Source organism: Triticum dicoccoides, chromosome 1B (assembly GCF_002162155.2).
Source record: "Triticum dicoccoides isolate Atlit2015 ecotype Zavitan chromosome 1B, WEW_v2.0, whole genome shotgun sequence".
NCBI classification, from domain to species: Eukaryota; Viridiplantae; Streptophyta; class Magnoliopsida; order Poales; family Poaceae; genus Triticum; species Triticum dicoccoides.
The window spans coordinates 14,576,507-14,587,334 of record NC_041381.1 but is presented as its reverse complement, the minus strand read 5'-3'; the positions used below and the strand labels follow the sequence as shown (position 1 = coordinate 14,587,334).

The following is a 10,828-nucleotide window of genomic DNA, read 5'->3' as shown; positions in this document are numbered from 1 at the left end:
GAACACGGGGAAAGGTGGAGGAGGAGAGGATGGATCCGGACCAGCACACCCATGTGCCGGCGACAAGTGACACCGCCGCATCGAGGTCATCAATTCCTCCTACCGAGCTCCCCGCCGAACACGAGGAAAGGGAGAGAAGAAGGAGCGGATGCATCCGGACCGCCAAACGCCTATGCCGGCGACAGGTAACGCGACCGCATCGAGGCCACCCACCCCTGCTATCGAGCTCCCCATCAAACACACCGCCGTGTCACCACACCATGGCAATCGACATACATGCCCGCGAGGCCACCACCAATCGTACGCCCACCGACAAGAGGTACTAAATCCGTTAGCTTAGCACTATGATCGTTTAGTTTATTGCTGTTGCTTTCTTCATGACTTATACAAGTTCCTATGACTATGAGATTATGCAACTCCTGAATACCGGAGGAACACTTTGTGTGCTATCAAACGTCACAACATAACTGGGTGATTATAAAGATGCTCAAAGGGAACAACGTATGTTGTTATGCGGTTTGACCGATAAAGATCTTCGTAGAATGTGTAGAAGCCAATATGAGCATCCAGGTTCCGCTATTGGTTATTGACCGGAGATGTGTCTCGGTCATGTCTACATAGTTCTCGAACCCGTAGGGTCCGCACGTTTAACGTTCGGTGACGATTCGTATTATGAGTTTATGTGATTGATGTACCGGAGGTTGTTCGGAGTCCCGGATGAGGTAACGGACATGACGAGGAGTCTCGAAATGGTCGAGACATAAAGATTGATATATTGGAAGGTTATGTTTGGACACCGAAAAGGTTTCGGATAGGTTCGGGCATTTTTCGGAGTACCAGGAGGTTACCGGAACCCCCGGGGGGTTAATGGGCCTTCATGGGCCTTAGTGGAAGAGAGGAGGAGGCAGCCAAGTGGAGGCGCCCCCCCCCCCACCCCCAAGCCCAATCCGAATTGGAGAGGGGGCTGGCCCCCCTTTCCTTCTCTCCCTATTCCTCTTTCCTTCCCCTCCTAGTTGGACTAGGAAAGGCGGGAACCTACTCCTAGTAGGAGTAGGATTCCCCCCCTTGGGGCGCGCCCCATGAGGCCGGCCGGCCCCCTCCTCCACTCCTTTATATACGGGGGAGGGGGCACCCCATAGACACACTCAAGATTTGTCTTAGTTGTGTGCGGTGCCCCCCTCCACAGTTACACACCTCGGTCATATCGTCATAGTGCTTAAGCGAAGCCCTGTGCCGGTAACTTCATCATCACCGTCGCTACGCCGTCGTGCTGACGGAACTCTCCTTCGGCCTCAACTGGATCAAGAGCCCGAGGGACGTCATCGAGCTGAACGTGTGCTGAACGCGGAGGTGCCGTACATTCGGTACTTGGATCGGTTGGATCGCGAAGACGTTCGACTACATCAACCGCGTTACTAAACGCTTCCGCTTTCGGTCTACGAGGGTACGTGGACACACTCTCCCCGCTCGTTGCTATGCATCTCCTAGATAGATCTTGCGTGATCGTAGGTAAAATTTTTGAAATACTGCGTTCCCCAACACCAACGTATCCGGAAGTCTCGAGTTGCACTACTTATGTGTCACACCACCAACTTAACTAAAATTTGCCAGCGTGTGCGTGCCTTGATTGCCTCTTCTTCGAGGGGCTAACCCGAAGGGGAGGACAAGGTGGTGTTATGAATGTGTAGGCATGTGAATATACGATTAGCTTGCAATCCCCTTCATCTATGCTTTTTCATCTTAAATCCAAAAAATGTAAGTGTACTATATTGCTTAGTTGCTTGTTGCAGCTTCACCACTTCACCTCTACCACACCCATAAGTATTGTTATAGTTCTAGTACCTTTGACGATGAGACTTGCTGAGTACCCAAAGTACTCACCCTTGCCACAACAACATGTGCAGGTCACAACTATACCTGAGATGTTGAGACATGACATTCCTGCTTGGAGTACCCCCGACAACGATGAGTAGACTAGTGAGACCCGGCCGGCAGCCTGAAACCAATCGGATGGGACTGTTGCTTTATGTTTCCACCTCTTAGGCGTCCTTGAGTTTTGTCCGTACTAAGACTATTTGAGACATCCACTGTGATGATGTTGGGTCAAGCGGTCTCTCAGTGTAATAATTTGGATCTTGGCACTTGTATGCCCTGTTCATATATATCTATGTTGCCTCTTTGGTAGTGCAAATGTTGTGATATTCAACATGTATAGTCCACAACGTATGAAGATGTGTGTATGATGCGAAGTCATATGTTTCGGCGGTACTATATGCTCTTCTATTCTAGAAATGGATCGGATGGTCTATATTTAGATTAGTACTACATATGGAGCCTCGTAACTCGGAGTTCACTCCTAACTAGCGAGTGTTTGGTAATGGCAATGCAGTGATTGTATGGACATAAGGAGGCGTTTTGTCTCCCTTTGTGTGGTGGAGTGAAGAATTTTCGGTGTTGGCAAGTTTCTCTATGATCTTAAGGTGCCAATGGCACCATGTCAGGAAAAAAATGAGTAAAAGAAACCACATGTACCCTTTTTTTCTTTTTCTTTTTGAAGTTAAACATTATTATGCAGATTTTCGAAGCATATGAATGCATGGGTTGAAACCTTATCACTTCACTTATATATTGTACATGTTGGCAAGTTGGAAAATATTCGAGACATATATGTTGTGGTCATGGCTCTAGTTGCTCTCACATCTAACATGCAAATTGCAGCAGTGAACCTGGCTTGATTGATTGTTCAAATTTTAGGTTTTTATCAGAAGATGCAGATCCTACTGTATTTTTCTCTGGTATTTTCAGACTTTCGGAATAACATATGAGAAATCTCGATTCCTCTCACCTTTTACGCTGAATATACAACGGTAGAAATTGGTGTAAATCTTCTGCAGAATAGTGGCTAGTTACCAAGAAAGAAAAAGAAAAACTAAACCCCACTGTCGGCTTTGTTCTTTGCAGCAAGAGAAACTGGAACGACCAGACAAACTCTACAAAATTCATTTCCGGCTATGATATCCAGAAATGACAATTGTTGCAAAAGAAAAGAAAAAAAATGGTATTTGATGATAATTAACATCCATTCTATCATTGGAAATATCAAAGGTTACATGGGAAATAGAAAGGCCTTAATTGATTAAAATCAATTCCTTCTGTGGGAAGAAAGTATATGAAGAATAATAATGGCTGGAGCTAGATATTTCAAATACTAGTGCATGTGCATCAATTCATTGCTATCGTATCACAATGGGGATTTACAATTATGTCAAACTAAACAAACCGTGCCGTAGTGAGACAGGGACAAGATTTAAATACAAAATTGCAGGTAGGCGGGGGTGCCAGAATAGACCTTGATACAAAATTGGGGAGGGCAAGTGCCCTACAGAAAAGAAAAAGAAATGCTAAGAATAAATCTTCACACAATAGAAGATGCTGCAAGGAGCTTGCGACAAGCTACCGTGATCACTTGGCATGCATGCAAAGGTACCTTCGCGCATCGGTCAATTGCGTGACAGGTAAAAACGAGGTCGGTTGCAGAACTTCCTACCGTTCTTTTTGACATATAGTGCAATGCCAACGCACAGACCGGCCCACACAAGTGCTACCACCAAGTGGCGAAGATCATTCCGGGCTGCAAATTATGGTTCCAAAAAGGCAATATAGAATCAACTTACATATCAATAAAGCACAATTTCTGGTGAATTCACTGAAGCACGAAAAGGACTGAATTAAACTTCTCCATATAGGTCTGCTTTGGTTTGTGGAGTTTTCGTGATCATTGTCAATTCCATGAAATGCGTCACATTCAGAAGCCAGAAACTTTACCTTGTCGTAGAGACATAAGCATGAACATTGCAGCGCAAAAAATCAAGGCAAAAGCAGCACGGAAGGACTGCAAAGGAGAAAACGCGCAAGTAAGACAGGATTCAGTGCAATGCTAGAACCAATCACTGCAAACTTGCAATGTCATTCACAAACAAGTGTTGGCCACTGAAACAGCTAAAACCCACCTGCATAACTCCGGGTCTGCTTGGAACCGCAGCGTCCCGACTAACTGATGATACGTAATGTCCTTGAAGAAGGTCCATGGCATCCTAGAAACAACACAACCAAAACAAACCTCTATCTGAGAAGGGCTGTAAGATGCAGGTCACAGATCAATCCACCTGCCTGATTTGTAATGCATATTTTTCAATGTTATAATACAAATTATTTTTTACAAGTATAAAAATATGATCATTTCTCACATTTTAACTCAACTATGGATATAGTTACTTGATTTACCATTAGCTAGCCTCTATATATATATACCTTTATTATAGACATATAATAATGGTACAATACTTTGTAATTTTAGCTGATCAAAGACTTATACATTATTCCTTATCAGATCTAAAATCTGTCCTCACTTGCTTCAACCATCGGCAATGAACTCCAACACAAAGCCGCCATGTTGTGAACTTATTTTTCTATTCACTTAAGTTGCATGCATGCTAAGACAGCATACCTGCTTAGTACCATCTGCAAAGTTGTTAAAGTAGTATCTAGCAAGTGCATTCCACAGATCATTTAGAATTCCCTGAGTAGTCCGTTTCCCATACCTAATAGACAAAACCAAATCTGTAAATATGGACAACTTAAGAGTACGAAATAATGAAAATAGACAACAGTCATTTCCTTGGAAGATCGAATGATGAAAAATAGATATATGAACGTAAAGCTGAAAGACTACAAAAGAGTGAAAAAGAAAAAGATAATACAATGTCTAGATCATCGGTATTACTTTCCAAATTATGTGATCTTTTCAGTTTTACAGGTCATTTTTTTTCAGTTATCTTTGACAGCAGAAATTCTGGAGGTGAAACAGGAGAAGAGATTTACTGCAGCAGATGTTACAGCATCTTAAAACCACGAATCAAATAAAAATAGCAGCTCAGTTGTGACTCAAGGTGGCCAGAATTACTAGTAAACCAATTTGGGCAAATGAAAGAGGAGGTTATAAGGATGCTAACAATTTTATTACAAACACTTGAAAAACCAACCGAGTGATGCATTCACTTTATAGAGATTACCGGACAAAGTCTCCCTTCAGAGCAGGAGTACCAGAGTACTGAGTGCTTATTGCATCTCCATGATTTGCCCACACTGCAAATGGTTCCAGCAACATTGCTCAAAGACAAATACAGGGGAAATATAAGTAGGAACCATGGTTACAGAATATCAAACATAATACTTACAAACTTTGTAATCTGCATCAAAAGCTGGGTGATTGCTGATTGTATCGTTACCACCAAGAACACCTAGTTGTTGGAGCTGGCTTTCGAGAGTTTTTCTTCCAACCATGCTCTGTTATGTTGTCAATGTTCAGTATGCAGATCAAGATTGAAGATCAGAGAAAATGCAATCTTTATTGATCTGTTTAAGGCTTTAAGAAATGCTGATGTGATGTAATTTGTTTATTTAATGAAAAAAGTCGGATCGTTTTCTCAAAAAAAATGCAGGTCAAGATGAAAGGTAATAAATGATGGCACAACAGAGAGATTTCGTTAAAGAAGAAAAAAAACATGACCGCGTTGTACTAGAGTTTGTACCTGAGTTACATTGGTACGATCTAAGCAATCGACACAATTTGTTCTGACAGTGCCAGTCTGCCCCGCCATTTTCTTGCCTTGATCATCCAAAAGGAAGTACCTATACCGTAACATTAGTAATACCATGGAGATGGAAGCAATTAAGAAAAATAAAGAACATAGTACGCTCATCATCATTAGTATTGCTTTCGTGTCAAATACATTGATCAAATATAGCACTTTAGTAGCAAGGCAAAGAAATCCAGGTTAAACAACTGTAAAAACTAGAAACAAACAACAGGAGCAGGTGTAGTCGAAGAAAATTAATATCAAGCAGTAAAACATGTAAAACTTCATTTCTTATCTCTGAGGAACGTACTTATGCTTCTTAAGATAATCTTCAATTTGATCATACAACTGTGAAAGGCGCTCAAAATGAATATGACCACATATCTTATGGAAGTCGAAATGTATGAATCTGCAGTAAGTAGACAACGTGGCCCAATTAGGAACAGACAACCACCATAGGGGAAATCCAAATTGTGGAAAATGGCACCTTATATCTTCACTGAGAATAGGCTCAATCGATTTTGCATATCTTTCATAGAGGCGGCCTTCACCACCAGTCTGAATATAGGAATAAGAAAAGCAAGTAAATGCACATGGAAAACAGAGTAATCTACTATTAGGCCGACAAACATCCATACACCGGAATTTGAATACGAAAGGCAAATCTGTAAACAGAGTTTTCGCCAAAAAATAGCTAGATCATTCATAGGGCGCAAGCTGAACGGAGTTACTAGTTCCATTGGAAGAAGTGAAATATGCACAACCAATGATACAATGGTGATGTGCCAAACAAATATGCGAGATTATTCCTAAATGAGGAGTTCTGAATCCGCTACTGTAAAACAGACACCCTTATGCTGGATCACCACCCAAAAAATTCTAGCACTTAAGTGAGTCCAAGAGTTCATTACTTACTGTATTGACAAGATCAATACCCACCACAGCTCCATATTTCTTTTGTAAATCATGATAGTGTCGCTCAAGCACACGAGCCTGCATAACAGAGATGCAACACAAATTAGGATGAAAAAAATGGTTATGCTAAGGCTGCATTATAGTGCAAAAATCAACAATGTTTATTAGAATAATATCAATGCCCTGAAGGGAAGGAAAATAGAATAAAGATAGAATTGACAGAGCTCACCGCCTCCTCCACTCTAACAATGTCAAAACTAGGTTTATATGTCAAATCAACTATCTGCTCCCACAAAAAAGGCATAGAACCTCGAACCTGCAATATATAGTAGTTTCATCAAGTTATCCAAAAACATAAAAATAACACAGTACCATCTGAACATGGTGAAGATCATTGTGCCACTTAAGGACTTTTAGCACACAGACTAAAAGAAAGGAAACAAAAAGACCAAAAGAGAAGAGAAATCAAAAACATTTAATCAACTATTAGTCTAGCCAGTGATTTTCATATTGTTTATTTAGAAACCTACTTGTACATAGGATGCTGTATATCCTTTTGTTTGCATTATCTGCTCTGATTCAACAAAATTTGCTGCATAGCCCTCTGGATCAGCACCCCGTCTCCAACACCGTGTACCTTCAGTTAACAACATCCACTTAATTTTTTAATTAACCAAAAGGTATTCAATTTCTAAAAACGTTAGGCCAAGAAAAAATTAGTTAAATACTGAAATTAGTTTAACTCAAAAAATAGTGAAAAGAACTCATTATCAAACTTATTTTGATGCTTCAGAACTCTCACCTATCCTTCTTGTGCACCTGCGTGCTATCATGGTTACTACTACTTTATCTGATCCAACTTCTGCATGTATATTCTGAAAACCTGACATTTAGTTAAGTTACAGCAACTCAAACTGATATAACTAATCCTAATCGAATTGGTAATTTAAGTCTAAACTAGCAATACTCCATCTGTTTTCAAAATAGATGACGTCCTAAAAAGCGTACAGTCAAAATTATCTTATCTTTACCCACCAATTAACAAATAAAATGGGAAGTTTTGACCAATGCCACTATTCTCAAACCCAATTCAGCTTATGCCGTCGTTTTTGTTTGGAAATTACACGAATGCCACTATTCTGTTGGAGACTATTTTATGTTTGCCACAACATCAGTTTTTTCCCTGATCAACACAGCCAGCCCCCTTTGACTGGCCCCACCCTTCAATTCTATTGGACATATGGTAAGGCACACAAGTATACATGTGGTCAAGGTTTTAAAACTTTGACCACTAATATATATGCGGAAGTACATGGATTGAGCATTCAATCTTGTATTTGTCTTGCGAAATACTTTTACGTCATATGCCATTTTACTAATTTTGTAGGTATTATAAGTAAAAAATCATAGTCAAACTCGTGTGTTGGAGATTGTGAGCATGGTATGATAATTTTGGGTAGTGCGTTGGAGTATATCAATGAGCAAAGGATACTTCCTTGAATGACCGGTAATAAGTATTGGTCCAGCTGTCAAGGAAGAAAAAAAGGGAATCAGAATACTTTACAAATATTGGATCTGATATTCTTAAAACTGGAAATTACAAAAACAAAACAAAAAGTAATCTTACTTTGTTCTCAATGAGAGGCTCCAACAAGTAACCATTCCACATAAATCTACGTTCTGCCTGCAAAGAATGTAGTAAATTGGTCTGTGCAGAAGAGTATGTATTCACATGTTGAAAGGAACATTTAGTAAAGGGAACCATTCGGAAAAATCGGCTCTGTACTACTACAAGCACACACTTTAGACATATACCATCAAAAGAAACATCATATACCGAAGCCTAAGTGTAAAGGCAGCCATAGTTTCATGCCACGATTACAGTTCATGTTGTTTTGGTGCAAATTTGTATTATAGTTTACGTTTATGGTGATTAGTTTGTTCAGTCATTCAAACTTTTCTGTAGACATTAAAACAATGAATTTTCTATACAGCATAAGTGTAACTTAGACCAAAGATGCAACAAGGAGAACGTCGAAATTCCTACCTAGCATCACATGTACTACCTCCATCTCAAAATATAAGACGTTTTTGTAGGCTAGTTTAGCCTACACAAATGTCTTACATTTTGAGAGTGAGAGCATCTCCAACAGCCGCACAAAAATTTCGCGCGCAATAAAAGTTATAGCACGCCACTGTAGCACTTTTAATGCGCCGGGACCAACATTGCTTTAGCAGAAGCCCGAAAACGCGCGCCCAAAAAAGCACCCGGTGCAAATTGTGAAGCGCGCGCAATCCGGAGCCCAAAATATGCTGCACGCGATAGCGTTTTCAGCGCGTGCTCAAAAAAGCACACAGTGCAAATTGTGAAGCGCGCGCAATCCGGAGCCCAAAATATGCTGCACGCGATAGCGTTTTCAGCGCGTGCCCAAAACTTTTTAGCGCGCGCAATATTTTACAGCATCTGTTGAAGCTGTTCGACGCCCAAAAAAGACGAATTTTTAGCGCGCGGAGCTCTTTTTGGGCGCCTGTTGGAGATGCTCTGAGGTAGTAGTAGATTACTCTCTATAATGGGAAAAGGATTGGCCGTCCCATGTGTATCAAGCTCCAGCATTACATGAGTAAAAGGCAACAAACCTGTTTCCAAAGTGGAAGTGCTTTGAACGTGTCCCCCAGATCATATAGCCTCTGTAAACTGCAATAGAAGGGATAAAGGTAAGTGTCATCCAGACTTGCAATGACAAGAGAACTGAATTAAAATAACACCATAGGATGGCTACATTGATTGATTCTGGTATAGTTTAACTGGGAGAAAAATTGCCATCCATTTTGCTACCATTAAACGACAAAATGCATGTAACAAAAAAGAATCATATATGATACCCACGTAAGTGTCAAGTTGGCCTCGTAGGAGAAGTACAGGCCTATACTCCTCTCTGCAGCATCCAGGAGGTCTGAAAATTCGCTCTCCATCTTTTTCTGGTAACATCAGTCATTCTACGATGATTACATGACATACGCATATGGAAACAGCATAACTGGGAACAAATTAATAATTGCCAGACCTGCTCGGCCGAAGAAGCGGTGGTGCAGGGCAGAAATTTTAGTCCTGTAACTTTGAAAACAGCATGTCCCATGTAGGAGCCGACACAATCACGGTCAGTGATGACCAGACAGCATGATCCAACTGCAAGTTTGAGCACTCCTACCACACCAAACACTATCCTAACTTTTGGATTTGCCGAGGGGCCACGCGGTGGCAACTCTTGCACTAGGTTCATAGAGCCATTGGTCCGGCTTATTGAGAGGAAGAGGTCGGCAAGGCCATCAACCGGTTCAAACACATAACGGTCTGCAAACTCCCACACCCTCAGCCTCGTGTGCAGTTTCGGCGACGGAGATGCATCCTTCGGCGCATCCATTGCAGGGCACCCTGGAGCATTATTAAGCATGGTGAATCTTTTGTTCAAACAATAGAGATGTCGTAGACTAATGCAGGGCAGCAGCGGATATGTTCAGCCTAAGAAATGTGACGCAGGCAATTATATGCTGGAAAAACAGCTATGCGCGGAAGTAAAGAAAAAAAGAAGGCCATGGAGATTTCAACAGTTGCGCAATGAAGGCCATGGAGACTCATTTGTGAGAAACATAAAAAGCCAAAATGCAGCTCCTCCTCCTCCTCCTCCTCCCAGACTTGATAGCTTGAACTACTAGCGCGAACCCAGACAAGAAAAGGCAGCGGAGCATCCGGGACGCGACGAGATGAAAACCGTGCTGGATCACACGGCCTTTCAAGCGGCGGATGCGGGTCGGGAATTCCGTCGAACAGGTAAGGGGCGTCGAAGGGAGACGGCCATGCCGTTGGTTGGGGTAACCAATGCCAGGCACGATGTTGATGTAGGAGTGTATCAGGAGGAACGCCGCAGGTGCAATCAATGCCGGCAGGGCCAGAGTGGCCTTGTGACCCGAGGAACCTGCCGGCTCCGGCCGTGCACCGAGCCAACCCAGCAATGCACGCACGCGGCCTACCGGCCGAGGAGCCCGGGCCGAGAGAAACCTGGCATCGGATCGTTACCTGAGAGAGCCGGACGACGCGACGGGCCCGATCTGAGACGCCGGCGCGCGCGCGGTGGTGGCGGTCACTCGCGGGGGGGCGGTGGTGGATGTCTCGGCGCGCGTTGTGGAGGAGAAGAGTCCGTGCGTCCTCGTCGCGGGCGAGAGGTGGTGGAGGGTGGGAGGGAGGGAGGGGAGTGCTTGGCGGGGTGGTGGTGGTG

At 42.6% G+C, this 10,828-nt stretch overlaps 1 protein-coding gene across 1 annotated transcript; it reads right to left on the bottom strand.

Moving 5' to 3' along the window:
- Positions 1-3,107: 3,107 nt before the first annotated feature.
- Positions 3,108-10,743, bottom strand: LOC119316160 (phosphoinositide phosphatase SAC7-like). The gene is made up of 19 exons (XM_037590503.1): positions 10,630-10,743; positions 9,620-9,987; positions 9,442-9,533; positions 9,192-9,249; positions 8,182-8,238; positions 8,047-8,080; positions 7,357-7,437; positions 7,085-7,191; positions 6,784-6,870; positions 6,555-6,632; positions 6,127-6,197; positions 5,950-6,048; positions 5,592-5,691; positions 5,238-5,346; positions 5,073-5,145; positions 4,508-4,601; positions 4,011-4,094; positions 3,826-3,892; positions 3,108-3,631 (listed from the first exon to the last, which is right to left on the bottom strand). Exons 2-19 carry the CDS (start codon positions 9,974-9,976, stop codon positions 3,501-3,503), a joined length of 1,779 nt encoding a protein of 592 aa, XP_037446400.1. The 5' UTR covers positions 9,977-9,987; positions 10,630-10,743; the 3' UTR covers positions 3,108-3,500.
- Positions 10,744-10,828: the final 85 nt, after the last annotated feature.